This window comes from Plectropomus leopardus, chromosome 24 (genome assembly GCF_026936395.1).
Source record: "Plectropomus leopardus strain MGB_pleo_1.0 chromosome 24, ASM2693639v1, whole genome shotgun sequence".
Lineage (NCBI taxonomy): Eukaryota > Metazoa > Chordata > Actinopteri > Perciformes > Serranidae > Plectropomus > Plectropomus leopardus.
Window position 1 is genome coordinate 14,605,983 of NC_142199.1, and position 23,719 is coordinate 14,629,701.

The 23,719-nt window shown below is 39.4% G+C and overlaps 1 protein-coding gene across 1 annotated transcript; it reads left to right on the forward strand.

The window, feature by feature from the left end:
* The first annotated feature begins 1,281 nt into the window (after positions 1-1,281).
* Positions 1,282-10,139, forward strand: LOC121962798 (cyclin-T2-like). Its single transcript, XM_042513100.2, has 9 exons — positions 1,282-1,496; positions 2,563-2,644; positions 2,739-2,867; positions 3,998-4,058; positions 4,358-4,420; positions 4,629-4,674; positions 6,631-6,794; positions 7,942-8,012; positions 8,121-10,139. Exons 1-9 carry the CDS (start codon positions 1,339-1,341, stop codon positions 9,165-9,167), a joined length of 1,821 nt encoding a protein of 606 aa, XP_042369034.1. The 5' UTR covers positions 1,282-1,338; the 3' UTR covers positions 9,168-10,139.
* The last annotated feature ends 13,580 nt before the right edge of the window (positions 10,140-23,719 follow it).

Below are 23,719 nucleotides of genomic sequence, written 5' to 3' on the forward strand. Positions count from 1 at the left end.
AAATTTTTTAATCAGTCTAGACTACAATGATGCATCGTATTAATATTGTTCTGTGAGAGCAATGGGCCAGAGGGAGTTTTCTCTCACTGAGCTTTATTTCTTGGTCTCTGCTTCCATCTAGTAGTAGAAAGAGAGTAAAGCAGGCTAGAAGATGTTCAACCATATAGTTTCACTATATATTCATCTCCCATAAAATGTCTGATACTGATGCTTGCACCCAGAGGTATTTGATTACCCTGAAATAATAATAATAAAATAAAAATAATTATAATCTATGTCATCCAAGCTATTATTATTATTGTTATAATTAACTGTCCTATAAGCAAAAGGGAAAAATGCCCAAAAAATAATCTTAAAAAAGGGATTCAATTTTAAACTTAAACTTGTAAAAGATGGGAGCAAAAAATAAAAATGTTTTAATTTGTTCTCAGTGTAATAATCATTGAAAGTGCAATTCTGACCCTTAGTGGCTTAAAAGTGGCTAGGAAATTTCCCCCCGACTGCTGTATTATATTTGTCCTAGATAAATGATCGAATTTACAAACATATATTGCTTTTGTTATTCATATGGATACTGTTTTTTTTTTATTTAAGATGGTCTTAACAATATTATATTAAGGTTTTAGACATATATATTAATTGTAAGCCTTTCAAATACACATTTTAACTAATGTCCTTTGTGGGGGTCTCTTGCTTCTTCTCATTTTCAACCATTTTCCATGCTTCAGGAAACAGAAAAAAACTTTAAAGCAAGGTAGGATTTTAAATGTTCAGAGGAGGGCAAATCAACTTAAGAGGAGCCTGAAAAAGACATCTTTGACATCTAGCACCCATTTGGGATTTAAGGTGACTTGTAAACTAGGATTCTTAAATTTTAGCTAATGACACATTCATCTGCAAACACATACCCAGCTAGCAGGGGGACATGAACGTCACTTGAAATGATAAACATCCTTAAAATGTCTTTTGAACATTAGATTGAAAAGGCTTTTTCAAAACATTATTGTAACTTGTGGTTAACACTGGCCAATTTTGTGGGAACGTTCCCTGGGATGTTATAAAAGATTAATAAATACAATTTTTGAGGAAAAAAATGTTTCTTTAAATAAATAAATAAATAAATAAATAAATAAATAAATAAATAAATAAATAAATAAATAAATAAAGTATAGCATTGCAACATTGAGTGCTAGTTACACCGTCGGCCGCTAGGTGCGCTGTTCAGAAAGCAGGTTACCGGTTTTAATCAGCCTCGGCTCCTCATTTCGTCCTTCCGGTGCCCCCGTCGCCCCACTCCCTCCCGATGCTAGCACCGTCGGGCTTGGCTGTGGGAGCGTAATGGCGGTGCACCGGGGACCCTCTACGAAATGGCTCTTCACCCGGGAGCAGCTCGAAAACACGCCGTCTCGACGCAGCGGAATAGAGGCCGACAGGGAGCTCTCTTACCGGCAGCAGGCCGCCAACTTAATCCAAGATATAGGCCAGAGACTCAACGTGTATCCTTTCTGAAAACCAGCCGGCCGACAGACGGGTTAGCTTCAGCTAGCATTAGCTTACAGAGAGGCCGGGATGGCGAGGCTTGCCACAATTCATATTTAACCCCCTAAAATAGATACTATCTTTCACAATCACACACAGTCTTCCCTGAAAATAAGGGCCTTTTAAACTTAACTATCATGTTGTTTGCATGTATGTGTGTGGAAGCGTTTCAGCCTGCTTGCTAGTTAGCTATTGTTTTGTCTCTTTAGGCTGCTGATTCCATTGTTAGCTTTGTGTCTCAATATCTCGCAGGCAGATCATCACCGATCGCAGCTGTACGTGTTATTTTAACCAAATACTACTTCAAAAATGTATAATTACACATTTGAAAGACGGGGTCAATGAATTGATTGTGCGATTTGCTCTAACTCGCCGGGTACACGTTTTGCTAACTGTCTACTCATCGCTAGCTCGATGCTAATGTTTCAAGGTTTCTGCACTAAAGCTGTCAAACTATAGTGTACTTATTCACACTGTAATAATATTATACAGACTTAACAGCTCTCAAAAGGCATTCAATTCATTGATCTACAAATTAGGCCTTAATGGGTATTAAAATTCCTATCAACAGTCTTAAAACTGCTAGGACATTAGGAATCACTTTGATGCTGCATCGTAACATCTTAAAAATAATTGCTAACATCTATTTATTTTAATAATTTAAGGAATTTTAAGCCATGCAGATCAAAATAGAGAAACTAACAACACATGAACTTCTACAACATCCAATCAAATGAAAATGAACATTTTTAATATGTACATGATAACTTAAGGGTAATGTTTTCCATGAGTTCCACTCAAAAGTCGATTATCTAACTTTAAAACCCAAAGAGTCATGTATTATGTTGAGGTAAACATTTGGGTAAAATTGTCCCTAATCCAACTAATTGATGTCAGTTCATGTTGCAATTTTTAACCAAAAGTGGTATTAAAAGGTCTTAAAAAGTCTCAAATGTAACTTTCCTTAAGCTGTAGGAACCCTGGTTATATCATCCATGTTTTATGCCTTAACTGTTTACTCAGATCGCAACTGATTATCAACACTGCTATAGTATATATGCACAGGTTTTATATGATTCACTCCTTCAGCAAATTCCACAGAAATGTAAGTACCGCCGCAGTGTTGGCTGATGCTATAATTACTGCCAGTGTCGACTATGAAAACGGACTGAGGTTTTTCTCTCTTTCTCTCTCTCTAGGTCATTTCTCAGACTACGTTGTTCCTGGCAGCAAAAGTTGAGGAGCAGCCCAGAAAGCTGGAGCATGTCATTAAAATAGCCCATGCCTGCATTAACCCACAAGAGCCCGCCCTAGACACTAAGAGCAACGTAAGTAAACTATGACTGGGGAAGTTTGGTTTTAGGGGAGTTTGCTCAGTTGTTAAGTGGCGCTGTAAGGCTTTAGAGAGAAAAGACATCTGCAGCTACAGCAGAGAGCGTCTTTACAGCAACAACTTTTCAAATAACTTCCATTTATGTTGATTTCTTTTGGTTTGGATGGCTGCTAAAAAAAAAGATTTGCGTTTTACAAAGGGAATCTCTTTTTTTGTGGTAGACTTTGTTTATGGGATCGGGGATAGATGGCAGAGTATTTTTTTAAGCACTGAGCAGTAAGATAACATGCATTTTTGACTCTACACTGCAACAATTTTGCAGCGGTGTCTTGTAAACCCTTTAGGATTGAGCACATGCTTGTATGCATGACACAAAATTAAAAATCAATCACGCCACATAATCGTTTGCTCCATGAATTTGTGGTCGACATTTTCCACAGTTGTCAGAGGTTTGATGGACCGAATAATTGTCTTATTGCAGATAAGATTTGGATGATAATAAAACTTTAATTTTAAGTCCAATAATATTTACCTTTTGCAATAATGTGCTTTGTTTTAGGAAGAGAGGACAAAATTAATTTGGCCAAATCTACATTCTAAAAATTTGCATCCTCAGTGAGTGGGGCTGCAAAATTGTATTTGTATATTGTATACTGTATATATTGTATTTTATTGACATTGCAGTTTTTATCCCAATTAACTTATTGCAATGTTACAGTTGTAGAGTGTCATACATTGAGCACGCTCTGTTTTTGCTTTGCCTGCTTTGTACGAGCTGTGATCTAAGGGCTATTCATTTTTGGCAAGTTTTTAATGTGCTACCCTTCCATCAAAGTGCAAAAACAATGCACAAGTTTAAACTAATTTTTGTCGCAACTTAGGTTGAATCAAAGCTGTATGACACAAGACAAGTCTTCAAACTGAAAGGCTTTACTGTGCTCATACATTTATATCAGACTGCTAAAAGGTGCAGCAGTCCCCTCTACAAATACTGTTACTCCACCAGCCTTTGCAGTTTCCCTGCTGTCATTGCTTTTATCTTGCAGAAATGCTGACAACAGTCAACAGTATAAAGGTGTTGGAAAGCAGATTTAAAATTGTTCACTGATTGATTTTTTTTTTCAGGCATTCCAGCAGCAGGCACAAGAGCTTGTAGCACTGGAAACGATAGTGCTGCAGACGCTGGGTGAGTGCTGTTTTTTTAGTTTTCTTTCTGTGCTTTACTGGCTTCTACTGTCAGCCACTGTAGCAGCATTACTCCTGCAGGAGTAAATGCAAACAACAAAATTACACATGTACCACATGGGCATGTTGACACTGGCTATGCAGTTTGCCTTTTCAAATATTTAACAAACACATGGGGTCGATCTTTTAGTTCCTTTTTTTTAAGTTATGGAAACCACAATATCACGGAGGAGTTCTGCTTCTGCTAACGTTGTGCCTACATCTGCGGCTCATCGTTGACATTCGACATCTTTATTGCAGGTTTTGAAATAACAGTTGATCATCCACACACAGATGTTGTGAGGTGTTCCCAGCTAGTGCGAGGTATAACCATCTTTTTTCACTTTATATTGCTTCTAAAGAACAGTTTTTAAAATGGAAAAATCATTATTTGGCTGCTGTTTTTAGCTGTTGTGCCATAATTTAATTTTTCTTTGTGCAGCTTCCAATCTTTTCATCTACACAGCTACATGAATTGCACTGCATTATTTGATATTAAAGTCCTAAAATGAACTTTCTCCTTCTTTTACAGCAAGCAAGGATTTGGCACAGACTTCCTATTTCATGGCTACCAACAGGTTATTATCCTGTTCCCATTATTGCACTGTAATGGCACACTATAGCTTCCTGTCCTGCAGGGCCCCCCTTCCTGTGTCCAACGCCCTGTTTGCGCCTGGATCCCGGGAACCCCCAACGTGGGGAAGTACCGGTCCGGGCTGCTGTGTGCGGTGTATTGTACAAGGGCTCTGTGTTGGCACATAGGGGTTGAATGCACAAGGTGGAATGTAGTGGTGCTGTTTACCTCTCAAGGTTGTTTGGTACGGAGTGCATATGTCTAAAAAAAAAAAACAAAAAAAAACACTCAAGCGGTAGCCTGAATATAGATTGCCACTAAAGATTCTTAAACTTATAGAGTGCTTTGGTAAGTATAGTTTACAGTTCTTTTTAAATTTTTATTTTTTTTTTTTGCACATTTTTCACCCTAAAAGAGCTAACAATGAAACGCCAAACTATACTGCAAACTGTGGTAACCTAGTTTCAATGACCATCTCAAAAATCTAATATAGTTGTTAACTTAAGTGTATATTAAAGTTATTGTATTTTTTTAACAATTTGTTAATAAGTTTCAAATCTTGATTATGTTGTTCTGCTGTTTTGGGTGTGTATTTTACTTGTTTTACAGAACCTGCTAGTTTGAAATGCAAGTCTGACAGATTGAAGCTCCCAGATGATGGTAGATAGGATCTCTTCTTTTGAGTTCATGCACAAAGAAAGATTTATTGTCTTAACTAGACTGATGATTGTGAGGGTATTAAAATAATTATATCAGTGAGAAGTGTTCATGTTGTTGCCGGGTATCTCTCTATCTATCTGGGTGACATAACAGATGCAGCCAAATTTGTTCTGGCTGTTAAGAGCAAATACAGTCTGTTGAGGTGTAGCTGGAGGGCGAGACAGCGGAAGAAACGGTTCCTCAGGCTACAGTCAACAAACAGTCTGAACATCATGTCTGTGCTGACAGTACAGCACAACATATATTTAAGATACGCGCTGTTACAGATTTAATACGAGGACATTTCACTCATCTTGATATGAGCGCTGCTTATATCAGCCGTGTTGCCTGTACTCGTGTTTCAGCGTCTTTTGCTTTGAGAGCCAGTTTGCAGTGTAGTTTGGGATTCAGGGTGCACAGAAAATTAACTGTAGAAAACTTAAAGCCTAATCCTTTGCCATGGCTAATCAGTGTTTCTCAGTCTTAAAGGGACAGTTCACAGCAGAATTAAACACACGTCATTTTCTCTTATGTGTAGTGCTGTTTATTTATCTAGATTTGTTTGGTGTTAGTTGCAGAGTGTTGGAGGTATCATATGTCTGCCTCTCTCTGATACAATGATAGATATTTCTAACACTGCAACTCACACTAAAAAAATCCTCATTCATAAGTAGCACTACGGGTAAGAGGTAAAATATGTATTTTTGATTTTGGGGTGAACTGTCCCTTCAAAGTTCTCATGTTTGATGTTGTGATGTTTCAGTGATGACGAGTTACTTTCTGTCGTAACTCATTTTAAAGCGAATAGAAGTAGTGAATAGATTTTATTGAATTACTTGAAAGTAAAGATTCCTTGAAATTATTTCCCATGAAAAGATTGAGAAACACTGTTTTAAATGCTTTATAATTTTTTTACAAATTCAAATCAAAACACAACAATGTGCGACAAATACAGGTTCAGTATATTGCCATATGAAACTGTTTGTATGACTCATTCATACATTTAGGAACGTAACAAACGTAGGATTTTTTTTAGCTGTTCCAGTACTTAAAGGTAAGGCTGTGTGTATGTGATGTGAAAATAATATTTTAATTTTGATGGCTTTACAGTATTGTTTAAAAATCTGCTATTAATTTGAATGTATGTTCATGTTGCTATGTTGTAAACTGTCTAAGATGTATATTAAATTTGTATGTTTGAATAAAATGCCTGCGGCTGACGGTTGTATTTCTCTCTTTTGTGTCTTTTCTCCTCCTGCAGTTTGCACCTCACCACCTTCTGCCTGCAGTACAGACCTACAGTCGTCGCGTGTGTTTGCATCCACCTGGCCTGCAAGTGGTCCAACTGGGAGATCCCCGTGTCTACAGACAGCAAACACTGGTGGGAGTACGTGGACCGCACCGTAACATTACAGCTGTTGGACGGTAAGAGCTTCTGTCACTTATTGGTCCTTTTCTTGAACTTCAGATATATAATTCCAAATTACTGTGTTGCGTTAAATGTTATAAATTTACAGAAAAGTTTGATGCTATTTTAGGGTTGGGGTGTTTTTCCCTGGTTGAGTTTGGTTTGCTATTTAAGCAGCTTAAGGTCCGTGCCCTCAAACTGCCATTTTCTGATTTCTTGCATTGGCTTGTTTTTCTTTAAACTATTATTATGTCATGTTACTCAAAGTGCCCCAATCAACCTCTATCCACCGCCACATTTAATTCATCAATTTTTGGTTTTATTTTAATTAATCATTTAATTTGTTTATTCCGTCTCGATTGTGTTTAATTCTGTCATTAGTACTGTTATTTCAGTGTTTTTTTCCTGCTAATATTCTTTCAATTGTATTTACTCTTATTGTTATGGGTTGTTATTGTTATTTTTTGTTTTGCAATTGTTTCATGTTAAATTCTACTTTATATTTTGTCTGGCTTCAGTTTGGTATCATTGTTATTATAGTTGTGTTGCGTCTTCAAGAAACCCTTCTTGCTTCTGCTTTGCCTTTTTTTGTCTTTTTAAACCCTGTTTTTATAGGTGCTATAAAAGTTATTAATATTATTTAAAATTAATATTTATGAATTTAAAAGAAAAAAACCCCAGATACAGCAGATGATAACAAGGACTGGAATGTGGAGAAAGCACTTCAAATTTGTATCTGCAGCTTTTCGTAGGGAGATTTGTGCAGATGTGGAGGGACTGTGACGTGAATGGATTCACTGATTATTTCAAGCAATTTCTGCCAGCACAGAACTGGGATGAATGTTGATCTAGAGTGACATAAAAGTCACATAAATTCTGATATGACGACTCTGTTTCAGTTCAGAACAGTATGACTGTTTGTGTCGCTTTGAGGTGTTTGGTTTGGATTTGAGTAATTCCAAGAAATTTAGCTTAATCAAGAAAATAAATGTCTGATTAATCCTAAAACGTAGCGCAACAAATGTGGCTTAATTATCCAGCTAGAAAGACAATGTGAGGCCAATGTGTTGCAGTCTCAGTTGTCAGCAAATAGTATCTGCATGATGAGTATGAACTCACAGTATGGAGAGGTGATCCTGATGCAGCTGTCCTCACTGTTTTCAGAGCTCACACACGAGTTTCTTCAGATTCTGGAGAAGACACCCAGCAAACTGAAGAGGATACGAAATTGGAGGGTAAGTCAGAAATACCTGTGAGGCAGCTATACAAGGGCAGTGTGTATAATTTGACTGGAACAGAGAGGAAAATAACCGTCAATATCTGAATTCTCTGCTGTCCTGTAGGCTATTCAAGCAGCTAAGAAGCCAAAGACGGAGGGCCCCACAGTGGATAGTGCCTTCCAGGGGACATCCTTAGATGGCCTTCCTGGTGTCACCAACTCCTTCTTCCCCTCCACCTCATCAGACTCTTCAGACATGCCCTCTCTTAACAACATCGCAGCCTCCTACGCCTCCTACCAGCCACTGAGCGACCAGTCAAAGAGCTGCGGCTACGACCAGTTCTCCGAGCCTCACCTTTCAGACTTCACGGTGGTGAAACACGAACACAAAACTGCAGGCGGGTCTAGTAGTAAACACCAGCAGCTCAGTACAAACGCTGCCGCTTTTTCGCGGCCGCAGAAAGTCTTGACTCTGGAAAAGTACAGAGAAAAACATGCGGCGGAGATGGCCTTGCAGAACGGTATAAAGGACGAGCCGGGCGCGGACATGTACGCTCCGCCCCCGGCTCTCTCCTCGCATCACCACAAGAAACGCTCTCAGCCGCAGCAGGCCGGCCAGTCAGGAGACAGCAGGAGAGAGAAGAGCAGCTCGAAAAAGGCTCGGCTGCCTCCCTCTTTTGCTGAGAACGGCTCAGCCACGAGCGAGGAGCTCAAGATGAGAATCAAAGTTTCATCTGAGCGTCACGGAGGCTCAGAGCAGGGCGGGACTCTGCCTGGAAAAGACAAGCACAAAGAGCACGGCAGCCACCGTCACTCAAAACACGGCCACTCGCACCCTTACTCCCTCAGCGGAAACAGCAGAGGGACAATAGAGAACGCCTCCTTAAATATACGAGCCGCGGATGTGGGCTCTTCCGGCTCGTCTCGTAAGAGGCCTCACTCTGACGCAGGAAACCACAACCACCACCACCACTCGTCCAAGAGCAGCAGGAGCTCCAAAGGAGGCCTCAGCTCGTCCCACTACGCATCAGAGAGCGGCCAGCGGATGATGGAGCACCACGGCCACGACGGAACCAACGGCATGCTGACCTCCAACGGCCAACACACTGACTACAAAGACACTTTTGACATGCTGGACTCTTTACTAAGTGCCCAAGGAATGAACTTGTAACCCTCAGAGAGTCCGCAGTGTTGTCTAGAATAAGGTATTACCATGTTTAATAGAATTTTAAAAGAAGAATTTATTTGTCTTAAGTTATCTGCATCGCCCTCAGTCGTGTCTACACACTGATTACTGATGATTCTCGTTAAGCTGTCAAAAATGTAAAATTATATGCATAGAGCTGTGTACTACTAGCTTGCAACAAAAAAAATGAAATTTTGAGAATGCGGCTGGAACAATGAGATTTTTAAACATTCTTTTAAACGCGAGCTGACTATGATTTTAACGTGCATGTTTTCAGTCACAAAAGGGAAGACAGAGCTAGTGTTCGCAGCCATCGTGACAGTTTACAGACAGTTTTTTTTTTGTTTTTTTTTTGTATGTTAAGACATTTTGTTCCACTGAAAATCTCAGGTCTTGAACTTTTTTGATATAAGAACGAATCTTCCTCTGTTTGGGTTTGTTACCTGTATCTGTGGAGATGTATCACCTCGTCCATTTGCTGACGACGACGGCAGTACTTCGGTATCTGTCATAGAAAAACACGGTCTGCTTACTTTTCAAAGAGTGCATCAATCGTCCCACGAAAACAAAACACGTGAGGCAGAATTTGCTGTCTGTTGGGACTTCTAAGGCCGCACCTAAACTTAATGTGCAGACTCATTCTAGAGCTACAAATGAAGTTTACGTTACATCTGCTGTGAAAGTGCATTTAAGATATATCGGCTAAAATTGCAAAAAGGCCTTGTGATTGTACCTTGTCAATCGCTATACAGTATAAATGTTATTAACTATCAGAAAATACAGATCTCTAAAATAAGATTGTGTATATAGGACTGTAGTTCAGATTTCAATCTGTTGGTTTATTGCATCAGTCCAAACCTTCCTCCATTCAGTGTATCATGAGATCTAAAGCAGACTGTATTGATGAACATATCCTCGATTTGTGTATTGGAAGCCCAAATAAAGGTGTAAAAGTGATTTTTTTTACACATCAGTGATTTTCTCTTCTGAAGTATCTGACATGTAACCACAAACATGGATTTAACTTTTGAGTTTTTGATCGCGTTTGGTCGGAGAGGGCAAACCTTTCTCTAAAGTGAAATTAAATGAAAAAGAAAACAACAAAAAGGAGTTGCCAAAGCTTTTAATAGGCTGTTCGTTTCATTTCTCAATTAACCCTTTAGTCTAGAAAATGATTGCAAAATCAAAAGTTCACAGACTCTTGTCTTAATTTCTTAATCTTAAATGTCTTAATTTTATCCAACCAGCACTCCTGTCTCAAAGATTTGCATAAAACTGTCAAATATTGAAAACACAGCAAGTATTTAAATTTGAGAAGCTGGAATCAGCAACTCTTTTCTTACATTTTTGCTTTGAAATTATTTAATCAACTATCAGAACTGACTTGTCTTCTGAACTTTGTCTAATCTACTGGCTTTCAATCATAGACCGTATAAAATAATGGATGTAGCTATGGTGTTTTTTTTATATGATTCTGTAGAAATTGCGAAAAGATTTTAAAGAAAAAAAAATTGCCAAATTTTTTGAGGAAAACTTATCTTCTACACCTTTTCTTTTAATTACGCAAAAAAAAAAACGTCTTCTATAAAAAATTGAAAGACACCATGTCTTTTTTAGGTATCACTGATATGTTACAATAATAAAATTTAATTAATGACACACATCTCCATAATTTTTCAACATTTCCCATGACCCTGGGAACCCTTAAAGTCATACAAAAATTTGAATGAAAATAATTAAATCATTAGATCCCTGAAATGTAATTAAAAATACATTTTTCCTTTTACTGTAATGTTTTTATTTCGACATCACCCTGCTAAAAAGTCGCATTCATTCATGAACGTAGGGGCACAAACGCCATAATAAGTTCCAATTTAAACTGTGATGGCAACATAAGGTAAGCGGAGGTAAAATGAACGCGCGGATCAGGAGGAGCAGCAACTAAGGCTTTTTATCTGACAGCTTAAGTTACCCCCTAAAATAAGATTTTTGCATAAAAATCATAAGAAGAGTTTGCAAAATATGATGCTGTTTATTAAATTACACGGCAGTTTATATAAGTACAACCGCTCTTTTTTTAAATAATAAGTTTGAGTTTGGGGATGTTGTTTTCTGTTTTTAAAAAAGAGTTTCTTTAAAAAATTGGGTTTTTTTGGGGAGGGGTGTTCCTTTTTTAATAATTTTGAGTTTTTTGGGTGTGTTTTTTCTTATACCTTTAAAAAATAATAATTTTAAGGTTTTTTGAGGATTTTTTAAAAAGATTTTTCTGCATTGAGTACTTTTACTTTTAATACTTTCAGTACATTTTCCTGATTATACCCACTTACTTTTCTTAACCACTTTCAAAGCAGGGCTTTTCCGTGGAGCAGAGTATATTCAAAGGGTGGTACCAGTATTTGTACTTAAGTAAAGAATCTAATAATATTTCCACCACAGTCAAATCAATTTATAGTTTCAGCTCCAGAAAGTTAATTGTTGACCTAAGAAAAACTTATTGTCTACTTACTAGTTTTTTTCCATTGCTCTCAGCTGCAGTTCACTGGCTTCCTCTGTGAGATAACAGTGGAGAAAAATATAAAAGAATTAAAGACTGAGCTGTCTTCAAAACATCTAAACATACTCTCATCTGAAAAGACAGACACTGAGATATGGCTGAAAGCTCTGGAACCTTTTTTGGGTCAAACTATGACCGAAAGACAGAAAATTAATATGCAACAGTTTTCAATAATGAATCAAATAATGATTGTGCCTCAATTTTAAAGCAAAGTGTCTACTTCTACTTCTTCAAATGTGCAGATTTTCTAATTTCTTGACCTTTGGAAAAGCAGTCTGACCAAAAAGATAGTTCCCTCAGTGAGGAAGACCTTGTGATGCAATTAAAAGCTTGAGGAGTAAAAATCATAGTAAACGGTCTTTGAGTTGTTGTTTTTTAAATTAAACTACTTTTTCTGTCATTTTCAATTTTTTATCAGTTTAATACAGAATATTAATCAGCTGCTTATACAACATTGATACAATTACCTGCCTAAACACGCCATGTACTGTTCAAAGAAGTAAGTCACTGGGATGTAATGATTTGCCAATTTCTGACTACAAGAGCTGATCTGCCAAAATATTCCACGCCTTGCTTATTTTTGTCGCCACTGAAATCATCGATTTTCCATTTGCAGTTCGACAAACATGCAAGGACCTCCCTGTTAAATCTGAACACTCAACCCGAGGTACTCGGGATCGCCTTGAGTCAAGTTTCACTCTTAAAAAACGCAATCCTCAGTGCAAAAAAAAATAAAATCTTAAGCCCCTAATTTTGGCCTGGAAAGCACACATAGCATGCAAAAATGAAAAGAAGTGCCAAATCATGCAGATGGTTTAATCCCAGCCTCATAACATTGGATTTATTCCCCATTGAATTTAAGCCCTCGCTGCATTCGAAGATAAAACGGTCATTTGTCAAACGCCGCCAAAGGGAATTCTCATCAAAACCGAACACACAATGGTCACTTCCTGCTGCCTCTCTGCTTACATGCACTCGATTGATTAATTGATTATGGCACAGGCTACTTACTGAACAATACTGATGACTTTAAATGATCAGCTTTTAGTGCAGGCTATAATTAAAACAGCCATATTGGAGCTCTAATAGAGTGCTGAAGTGATCAGCAGTTGGGTTGCTGTGCTACTAAATTAGTAATGTTAATGGGAGTAATGAGGCATGATTGGAAATACAAGTTGAGCGACTGCATGAGCAGCATATTTAAATTAGTTTGGGCATTTTAAGCATGCTTTTGTGTCTTGGTAATTGTAGAAACTATGTAATCTTTCTCTTATAGTAGCTAAATCACCTTGAGGGCATTTTCTTTCTTTTGTTCTCGCAAAAGGAACACGCTGCAAAGAGTGTTTGTCTGTGAAACCTCACATTTGGTCCCTCCAACAAACCCTCAAGGGGGTTTCAAGGTTCAGCGTTGGACTTTACACTCTCACACAATGCAGCGCTGATGGTTCATTCGTGGGTGGAACATAAATCCAGTTCCTGATAATTAACTAGCACCCTCAGAGCAGACGCAGCGTTTTCACCAAGTATTACCTTCTAATTTTAGTGTGCAAAGACAATGGGGAAATTCAGCAGGAGGACGTCAGTGAAAATTCAACCATCTGGACATTCTCGCATACTGGTGGGAGGGTGATGATTTATTTTCAGCAACCTCTCGAGCTGAATAAGAGACGCCTACTGCTCGAAAATCCGCAGAGAGGAAGAGATATGAGAGAGGCTTTTGTGAGCAACAAATCCCAGAATTAAGAGCCATCTGAAAGGAAAACACCGTCCAAGCTCTAATTACAACTCAAAAGACAGGAATGGATATAGACATGCAAATGCAAAGGTCCCAGACACAAATCCCATTATTGTTATGATTATTTCAGCAGCTAATGAAACAAATTTAAGGTGAATGGATGATTGAGCTGCACTTTAAAAGTTTTCTCGTGGTCCTCTTTGATGTGATCCAGGATGCAAAATGATGACAGCATCATTTAAATTTATTTTCTTTGAGACAAGAATAATATGCCAAAGATATACTGAAAAAAATGTCTCTTTTTATCATGATGTGTCTCAGATCCACAGCTGTCTTACTGCGTCATGACCACAAGATGGCAGTATTACCTTTGGCCTTTCACTACCAGCAGGGCAGATCAGCAGCTACACAAACATCCAGCATCATTTTCTCTGCTTTTAGGATTCTTTTTTTTTTAAAAAAGCAAACAAGACGCAGTGTTGAATAACCTTGAAAAAGGACGCTGCGTTTCATGCCATGAATCCAAGGTGCCTCTCAGCACACTTTGTGATCCCGAGTCACAGTCATCACACACACGTGTCATCCTGTGCCGCCAAAAACTTTGGACTTGATCCATCTAATTAACAGATTCAGATAACTGTCGGACAGCAGAGGCTCAGAGACATTCCAGGAAATGTCACGGCACTCGGTAATTTCAGCGGTGGAGTTGATCAAAAGGCCTTCACAGAGCGGCATATGGTGCACTTATACCCATATGAGTCTTAATGCAAATGATGCCCAGAAAATTGTGCAGGAAAGTGGCATAATTATAAGCCATTGAAAGTCCATTGTCATTCCTGTCTGAGAGGTCTCTCTTGAAAAATCAGGAGCTGATGGAAACCCCTCTAAGTACCTGAGATAGAGCCGGAGGGGGAAAATGACTGGGCCTGGGCTGCCATTATGCCATGGTAGCGCAATTATATCCAATGATTGGCAGCAGCATAAATTAGCCTCTGTCTTCATGGCGTGGTTTACTTTTTGTTTCCAGCCACTGCTAAGGTATCCCTTTTTCACATGCCGGAAAGAAAGCTGAAGCACTCTCTTTAGCCAGCTGTTCTCAGTGAAAAACAAGACATTATTTCACAGTTTTTCTCTGTAATTATTCCCTTTACTACCCTAGTTTATTTCTCCGCCCGATGCAAATGCATCCTCTCGTGGCCTGAACACCAGAGATTCATGTTTGTGGTGTGAACCGCAGAGCACCAGCTGTCCTTTAAAAAAGAGACAGCTAAAAAAAAAACACACACACACACACACACACACACAGTTGATGTGAAATGTCTTCCTCCCTACTCGTCCCCAATCATCAATAATTCACCGGCTTCGACATTTGAACTAATTATGGTGCACCAATGGCCTATTTGAGCAGGGTCCTGTCAGATGAAAGCTGCTAGGTCCTTCCTGTCAGCAGTGCAGGCAGGAGAATGAAGCGACAGCAGTGGAGGCTGAAGCCATTAAAATGAATGGAAAGCACCTCTAACAATCATACACCTCTGACACACACACACACACACACACAGGAACTGCTGCCTCAAACACACACACGCATTTTAACATTGTCCTTTGCTTCCTCACACACACTCGCAGATGTACCACACTGACACACACAAATAAAGAAAAAACATGAATTGCTGCCTCACACACCCACACTCACACAGACATGCATAAACATGATGTGCTACAGTAGCTCACACACACATAAACACACACAGTGACGTGCCCGCCACCTGTGTGGGTTGTTTGGCCTCCTCATCCAGACCTCTCTGGTTTTAATTAGCCTGCTGCTGAAGTGTTTTCCTTTTTATATTCTCTGAAGGGCGATGATAACGGCTACAGCCGAGATGGAGGCTCTCTGCTGGTTTGTTTCATTAGGGAGAGCATAATGACCCTGCAATCACAACACCAAGAAAATACCTACCCTGATAATTATTTTCCTCCTAATGCTTTATACTCTGCTATGCCTTTTGTCACCGGCGTCTCGACAACTGAAAGAATTTATAACATCATCATGTTAAAATTGAGTTTTCAATTTTTGTCAGACATGACCCAAATGTATCCAGCTGATGATGATGATTCACAGTCACATGAAAACTAAAATGTGTTCATGACTGTAAGGGTATAACATGCATGTTTATTTTTTTTCCTGTAAATTGTTTTAGTCACTTAAAGGAATAGTTTGAATTTTTTTGGGAGCGTGCAAACTTGCCGAGAGTCACACGAGAGGATCGACACCATTCTCATGTTTGTAGGGAACATACCGGTGCAGCAACAAGCTGACTCGCCAACTTGGTAAACAGAACCATTCAGGAAGCACTTTAATGCAGCATACGTTTTAAATGTTAGCTTCCTTAACTCTGTCAGAGACCTAAGTTTCCATAGTAACAGTAACTGACAAAAAAACCTGGCTTATAGATTTGGCATCTGCTAACAAAGTCAGCAAAGAGACAAGAGATCTTAAACACTAAAGGGTAGCACTTTACCCTGAATACATCACAAATAAAGGAGACTTTGTGCGGCTAAATGAGCTTTGATGTTCATTTGAAGTTTATTGTTATGCAGCCAGTGCCACAAAGGTCAGAGCTCTCAGATATGTGGAAATTATCACGGAAATTTTGGCTTTGATGTTTCTTGGAGCTTTAGTAAGAGTCACAGCAGACTGATTGAAGTTATATAAAAATGGATTATCTTCTTGACCTCTTTTTAACCTTAATTTGGCTTTTGGTTTTCTTACAATGATGCCTTCATGGAGGGACTGCCAGTTAAAATAACTTACTACCATGCAGCTGTTGAAGCCTTTAGGACGTCCTGTGCTTTACACGACAGAAGCAGCTATTTGGATCATCATGTTTCCGTGGGAGATACAGCGGGGTGTCATCGGCGTAGCAGCGAAACAAAACGTTATGGATTATGCGGCCCGAGTGGGAGTATGAGGAGGAGGATGAGTTGGTTATATAGAAAGCTGAATTGGAAAGGTAGGAGTCGAGGCTTTCCAAAGCTGGATTTGGGTCAACAGAGCATAGAAATCTGGTTTTCTGTATTCGCAGCGGCAGGGTGAAGCAGTGGGGGTGCTGCCAAGGGTTTATTGATATCTTAAGGTGAAGCAGCGCAGATGAAAATAGTGACTCTGGTTTCAGCTTTGAGATATGATAATGGTATCTTGCCTCTATACCGACTGCAGTTTTATGAAATATATTACACAATACATAAATGCACTAAAAACAATATGTTTTTATGTGCTGTGCCAGACGAGCACAGCAGGTATGAAAAGCAGTCACAATAATAAGAGGGTTTATATTTGTGCTTATATTTTACATTTTCATTGTTCCCCATATGGTGCCTTAATGCAATGTCAAGCATTACAGCCCAAACATTGAGATAATGACGCCAAAAAATTGTTTTGCCGCCGAAACGTCTGTAATCATCTATCGACATGTTCTCAACAGCAGAGGCATGTGTGAGTGCGAGGCAGCAGTTCATGCTTTTGTGTGTGCAATTGTGAGTGCAACAAAGCTAATCTCCTGTGTGTGTGTGTGCGTGTGTGAGAGAGAGAAATATCCCAAAGATGCACCTGCTGCGGGTAATTCCTCCAGCATGTGTTCATGTCATATTATTATCTTTGTTTTCTTTCTTTGAATCAGTTTCTCATTAATTTGACAAAGAATCAATCACTCACTTCAGTAAACGCTGAAGTACATCTGACACTATGAATATGCTGTAAAACATATTTGCCTGCTGATGTAGAGTACACTCATATATATGTTGCATTTACTGGATGAATCATCGTCATTACTCTCTATTCGTCTCTTTTTCTCTGTACCTACAGCAAGCGAAGTTCCCCACAGACATGAATAAAATTCCACCTGAACTTAACTAATCTATTACGGAGCCACAACCATGTAAAGGACTGTATCACAATCAAAGATGAATGCAAACACAGATCAAGCAATAGACTGGTTTTCTAGTATTGATGGAATACAATGGGCAGCTCTCGTGAACAAGACTAATTAAACACGAAAATTACATGAATGAATCTCTCTTTCACAGACTAAACTTGGTACATGCTTTTGTATTTGGTCATGTATTCGAGAAAGACGTGAATATAGAAGTGATCATTGTGTATAGGACTAGAAAATAAATGATTCTGCAAAAACCCCGAACGACATTCAAGCTTCCCAAATTAAATATGCAACTTGGGTATGATTAAGGAAAAGGAGTGCAACTTTTTGGTTGAAACACCGGCAACATGAGGGGACACAACAGTCGGCCTTCAGCCACACTTGTTCTTTGATGTCGATTTGTTGTGTCTGGGCCTTGAAGCTGATGAATGAACAAGTTATAGTTTGTTTTTTGTCACTCTTACAAAAATCTAACTATAAAAACCACAAGTTATGGGTATATGTGGGGTTATTTGGCAGACTACAGCACTGGCACTGGACGTAAATCAAAAGGTGCAACTATTTGTCAGGACACAAAATAAGTCACAACATCCACCATCATCAGCTTTCAGGATATATCGGGGCTTGGGCTACACATTTCTACCCGTACCCAACTTGAACCTGAGAGAGTGGTGACCGAGCCTGATCTAAACCCAGTGGGAAATCTGATTTTTTATGTCTGAACCGTCCTGAGCCAGATACAGTTAACCCTTTGGAACCTGAAATGACATCACTTTCACACGCATTTAAACCTTGACCAAATTGGTGCTTTTTCATTCAAAAAACAAAGGCAACAAGCAACTAGGCAAGAACTGCTCCAGAAATTACAAGATATGAGTAGAAAATTCTTTTCAACAAGCTAGGGAAATAAAGTCACCTATTTAAATTCACATGACAAAATTATTAGAATTCTATACACATTTTTCCTAGGTCATTTCCTTATTTCCTTTTTTTTTTTTTTTTTTTTGGTTGTTTGTTGCTTTGTTTTCGATGGGGGTTGTTTTCGTCTTTTTTTTCCCCTCTAATTTTCAGGTAATTTTCTTGTACTTTTTACTACTTTCTTGTTAATGCCCTGTTTTGAAAGAAATAAAGCCAATTTGCTCAGGTTTCAAAGGATTAATGCAAGCAGACATACAATTTGTGTTTGAGTTCATGCATCGTCACGCAAATAACAAGCCCCAGAACTGACCATAAAGTGGCCCAATACAGACAGTTGATCCATTATTTTGACTTATTTTAATGCTATATTCAGTGGTGTAATGCTGGTTGATGAGATGGTAGATGGTGAGGATACTGATCAGGAAATGGGTATACTCTCCTGTAAATTCCAATGGCTTTTTGGCTGATAGGTGGATAAGCTTCAAATGGCCAGCATATACCGTCCACTGCACCATTGAATATATTTCCTCTCAAAAGAAATTAAAGTCCAATTTCAAGTAGGCCAAACTGGAGCATCATTTGGAGACATCTGTCCTAACTCGAGCCAGCCAGCGAGGTCCTGTTGGGTATCGTAAGGCTGGGATCAGGTATCCACGCTCTTATTTCAGATACTGGGCGGCAGACTTTCTGTTAGTTATTTTTGTTGCCTGTTCCCTAATACACCTGATATGAATCTAGGACATCATGTGTTCAAAACTACCTAAAAAAAGTTGAATTATATAAACCCTGGCACGGGGTAGACTCCATTTTTACACTCTCAGGATTAACGCTGATGCTCCCGCCGTGTGTTAAATCGTCCAACTCGCTTCTCCAGGTGTATCTGAACACCTCGCTCCTTTCATCACGCCTGGCAAACCTGCCCGCTACCACATAATTAAATAGGATTTATATCATCACATAGAATAATTCTGTGTGGGCTGATGGTGAATGTTGCTATAGCCAACTTTCCCCCCTTTTTTTGCACCAGCCCACTCGCACAGTAATTGAGATACTGGCATAACTGAACATACAAAAAAAAAAAAAAGAAATTGTGGTGTGGGTGTGAAGATGTCCACGGTTGAGTGGCCAAATGCAACCCACTCAAAGAGGCAATTGTGAAAGTACTTATCAATAAATTTCAATGGGCATTTGTGACACAGGTATAATTGGCTTTGCATGAAGTCAGATTTACATATATGATGAAAGATTGATGACAGATTTTACTCAGCTACACATTTTCATTCACTTATATTTAGCATTTACAGCAACATCTAGTGAAATAAAACTAAACTGATAATGGCCTTCATAGTTCATCGAGTGTTCTTTGCCACGATACATTCATAATATCAAAAAGAAAGGAGGCCTATTCTTTGTGGTTCCAGTAATTACACTAACCGCTCCTCAGTGTATTAATAGGCTTTTTGCTAATGATACTGTACGAGGGAGGAGAAGCCTCACAATAACTTACATCACAGCTTTGGCTGAACTGAAATGCCAACATGCAGAATATGAATAATTGTGTTTGCTGCTAAGAAAAGGTGTCTCCTTCTTTCCTGATTTGATTGGGTTAATTTTCTAACTATAAGGCACCCGAGAACCTCCGCCAACGCTGAGCAATTCTCCAAAGAAATCGCTCCTAACACTTCAAGTTAAACTTGGCCTCTTGCAAACTTACCCAAAACTTTTGGATTCAAGTCTTTTTTTTCTTTTTTTTTTGCGAGTTTTATAACAACGCTACAAGGTGATAATCATCATCTAGTGGCAGAAATCCCAGATCTGGATCACCACCAAAGGCAAATCAATTGTTGCTGAGTCCAAAGCCAATCTGTCCAACAATATCCACTGAAGGACGTTCAAACGGCTTGGAAACAAACCTTGAAAAGGTGGACATAAGAGCAAATGTTGCTCCAGTGAAACATATTATTAAAGCAAACCTGTAGCTCCTTTTAAGACACACGATGATTTGCAACATGTGCAAGAAGGTGAGCTGTTTTTCAGCTGCAAGCGAATAAGGCTGCAGTTCCCTTCTGGCATCCATAAAGCATTACACACTCTAATGTGAGATGCAAAGAGGCTGAGAACAAAAAAGTAAGTTATCGGGAGATTTTTAGGAGTTGGACATGCCAGGAATTCACCAAATGTTTGAGTAGGAACTAAAAACAGACTGCTTTAGTAGATGTAATCCCAACATGTCTTGCCAGCTGGAAACAAGGGACCACATAGAGAACAGGCTGCAATGAAGTGCCTCGAATTATTTCTTGCAGCCGGTCCAGACGCGCTGTCACATGATCTTATTGACTGTGTGGATAAATATGAAGTCAACCTAAAGGAAGCTAGTCACTATGTTTCCAGTTGTGGACTCTGCGGTGAGGACATTTTTAGCACATTCCTTCGCTGACTCCGTAGCCCCTTCATTGATGTGTGACAAGATACTCGCCACTGTTCAGTCGCTCACGCCGTGTGTTCAAGGCATTATGGGATGTTGTACCGGCAGAGCAGAGGGCTGATGGAAGACAGTCGCAATCGCCCTCTTCTCATTAGACACTGGGCTGTCTGTGCTCATTAGGCCGACGGCAGCGCAGTGGGGATCTATTCTCCTGAGGTGACCAAAGGTGCTTACACAGACCTTCCAAGTCTCAGTAATGATGCCCCAGACCTGTCACTCTTGTCACAAGACTGACATGACCTTTTTCAGGCTCATGCGCAGAAAGAAAAAAAAAATCCTAATTTTGCAGGATGAGGCAAGAGAAGTCCTATTTTGCCCCCCAAATTTAAAAAAAAAAATCCAGTTTTGCATCAGTGTGCAAACTTTCTAAGCTGTTGGTTCAGTCTTTTTTACAAAAGTCAACAAAGACTACTTCCTGTGAGTTTATCGGCAATTCAAACGATTGCGATTCAGGTTTTTAATCTAAGCACAAAAGCCAGACCTTGCCATTAAGACCTATGAAATAAAAGCATGCTGAGCAGCGACAGAGCGGCTGAATAGATGTCTGGAAGCAATCTATGAAAGATGGCTGATCAATGGCCACAAACTAAAATGGGAGATGAAAAGATGTCTTTTAAGGCTCATGAAAAGGGAACTTGTTGGAGGGCGTTTTGTTCGGCTTTCCATTTTTAACCTCAATCATCTGAACACAGCATACATGAAAGGGGAAAGCGGTAATACTGGAGCCTACTGTGGCTTTCTTCCTCTGATGTAAAGTGCCGCCAGGACTCTAATGTGGCTGTATGTGACATTTCAATGTATGAAATGTATGTTAAGTGAACGCTGCATATGTTAGTTTTAAGTGCTTTTATGCATACTCTTTTAAATTAATACTAGACTTTTTTTTCTTTCACATAGATGGATATGCTGACACAGCCTGCTGTAAATTGGAAATGTTAAAGATAATAAAATATAGATGAGATTACATTAGTTCTACATTGCATTATGCCTGCTGCAGATCTTTCTACAGGAGACAGCAGGGGCGTAGCCATCATTTCAGAAGTGAGGGGGGAAGATTGTTCAGGAATAAGACGACTTTAATTGAGCGATTAACTTTCTCCCACATTCAATTGTGCCTTTCCTTAGCGGCTAAAGAACCAAATAACCACAAACTACCACAGTATGGCACCCGGGGACCAACTCAAGTTCTTTAAAATGAACAAAATCAAAAGTTTGAGCTGCCAAGCTCTGGTTGAGTTGACACAGAATGACCCTAAAGCATCTACAGAGTAAGTAGCCAGATAATTATGTGCCAAGAGACAACACTGAACATGAGAAGTTCAGTAATAGCTGTGGAAATGAATCTCAGAGTCTCTCTTATCCTATAGACAACATGTCCTTAGCCAGTTAAAATCTGTCCTCACCTGTGAAGCCTCAGGCTGATGGTCAGTGCTGCAGCATGGTCTTTTTCCTGACTGCTGTGTGCTGCCCTTTCCCTGCTTTATCTATTGCAATACAGACAAAAAATATGTGCAAAGAAATTTTAGAAGAGTAGTTCAGGAATAGCTGTGGAGATGAATGCCAAAGTCTTATTCTATAAGTATATTTCCCTATAGCCATTAGTTATAATCTGTTCTCACCTGTGAAGCCTCTCCCTGACTGTCAGTGCTGCAGCCTGGTGTCTGTCCTGACCACTGCATGCTGCCCTCTCCCTACTCAGTCTGCAATAATATGGATAAAAAAATGCATTGGTTACATTGCATTAGGTGGTGCCGAATGGTGGATCTTCCTATAGGTAACATAGGTGGTAAATTTGCACATACTGTAATGTCTTAGTTTTTAAAAATGTTTTTATTTTTTGTTGTCATTTGTTTCTTTGTATTGATTGTCATTAACTCTTCTTATAATAAATACAATGGATTTAAAGGATAATAATAGTTTTTTTGGGGGGGTGGGGGCAGGGGAACCTTACCTAAGGCACTACATGTGCTAGGTCTGGCCCTGCAGATACCTTGTAAAACACTGTGGTCACATCCAGTCCTCACAGGAGCCTTTCCTTACAAAGCCTGATTGTAATAGACCACATGACGCGCCAATTTAGCCCTGCACAAGCTCCAACATACAAATGAGAGCGAGCTACAGCGTAGACATACATTAATCCTAGCCAGATTGGGGACTGTATGAATTTTGCTAAGAACCTTATCTGTTATTTTCCCCTGATCTCCTGCTGGGTGAATTGATTGCGGTTTTGGTCTTAATCCGCAGCATGCCATGCATCTTGGGAGACAACCAGGGAGCCATCTTGAATAAATAGAATTTGGACTTGACAAAAGCCACCTCCAGCTGAGCAATGAGAAAGCATCCTTTCACCACTGCACATCCCCTACCACGCTGAATGACATTAGGAAATAGCCAGCCACTGTTTGCATGAAACTGTTGTATCGATTTTTCTGTTACTCGCCTCGGCTGCAGTTTCTCTTGGAATATCATTTGCGTGTATGACACTCATCAGGATGGATAAGCCCATTTTGGAAACATCTCTGTGCAACCAGAGAGGGTATTTTAATGAGATTAATTAGATCGCTCATGAGTGATGGTCCTCTACCAATTACCTGGGCCATAATACCGTTTTCCTCCACCCAGGGCGTCGCGCTCTGCAGAGCTGTGCCAGCTTTCTGCAAGCAGTTTCTGCAGCAGGAAATGATTAATCATCTCATCACCATCCCAAGAGATAATATGACAATAAAGACAAAAGCCTCTCATCGGCTGTGGCTGGTTAAAGCCAAGAATTGCTTCCTAAACGTCGACTCCAGAGTTCAATTAGACGATACGGGTGCAGCCTTTTAGAATACAAGCCCTCTTGATGTTGTAACACAACACTGCGGAGGTCTGACTGGAGGTCCATTCCTTTTCTATAATGAGGTTCTGCAG

Bases quoted from the DNA above. Each gene is read 5' to 3' on its own strand.
- LOC121962798 (XM_042513100.2), top strand. From the start codon at position 1,339: ATGGCGGTGCACCGGGGACCCTCTACGAAATGGCTCTTCACCCGGGAG. The intron at 2,645-2,738 runs GTAAGTACCGCC...CTCTCTCTCTAG, and splicing joins TCAGCAAATTCCACAGAAAT to GTCATTTCTCAGACTACGTT. The intron at 4,675-6,630 runs GTTATTATCCTG...CTCCTCCTGCAG, and splicing joins TATTTCATGGCTACCAACAG to TTTGCACCTCACCACCTTCT.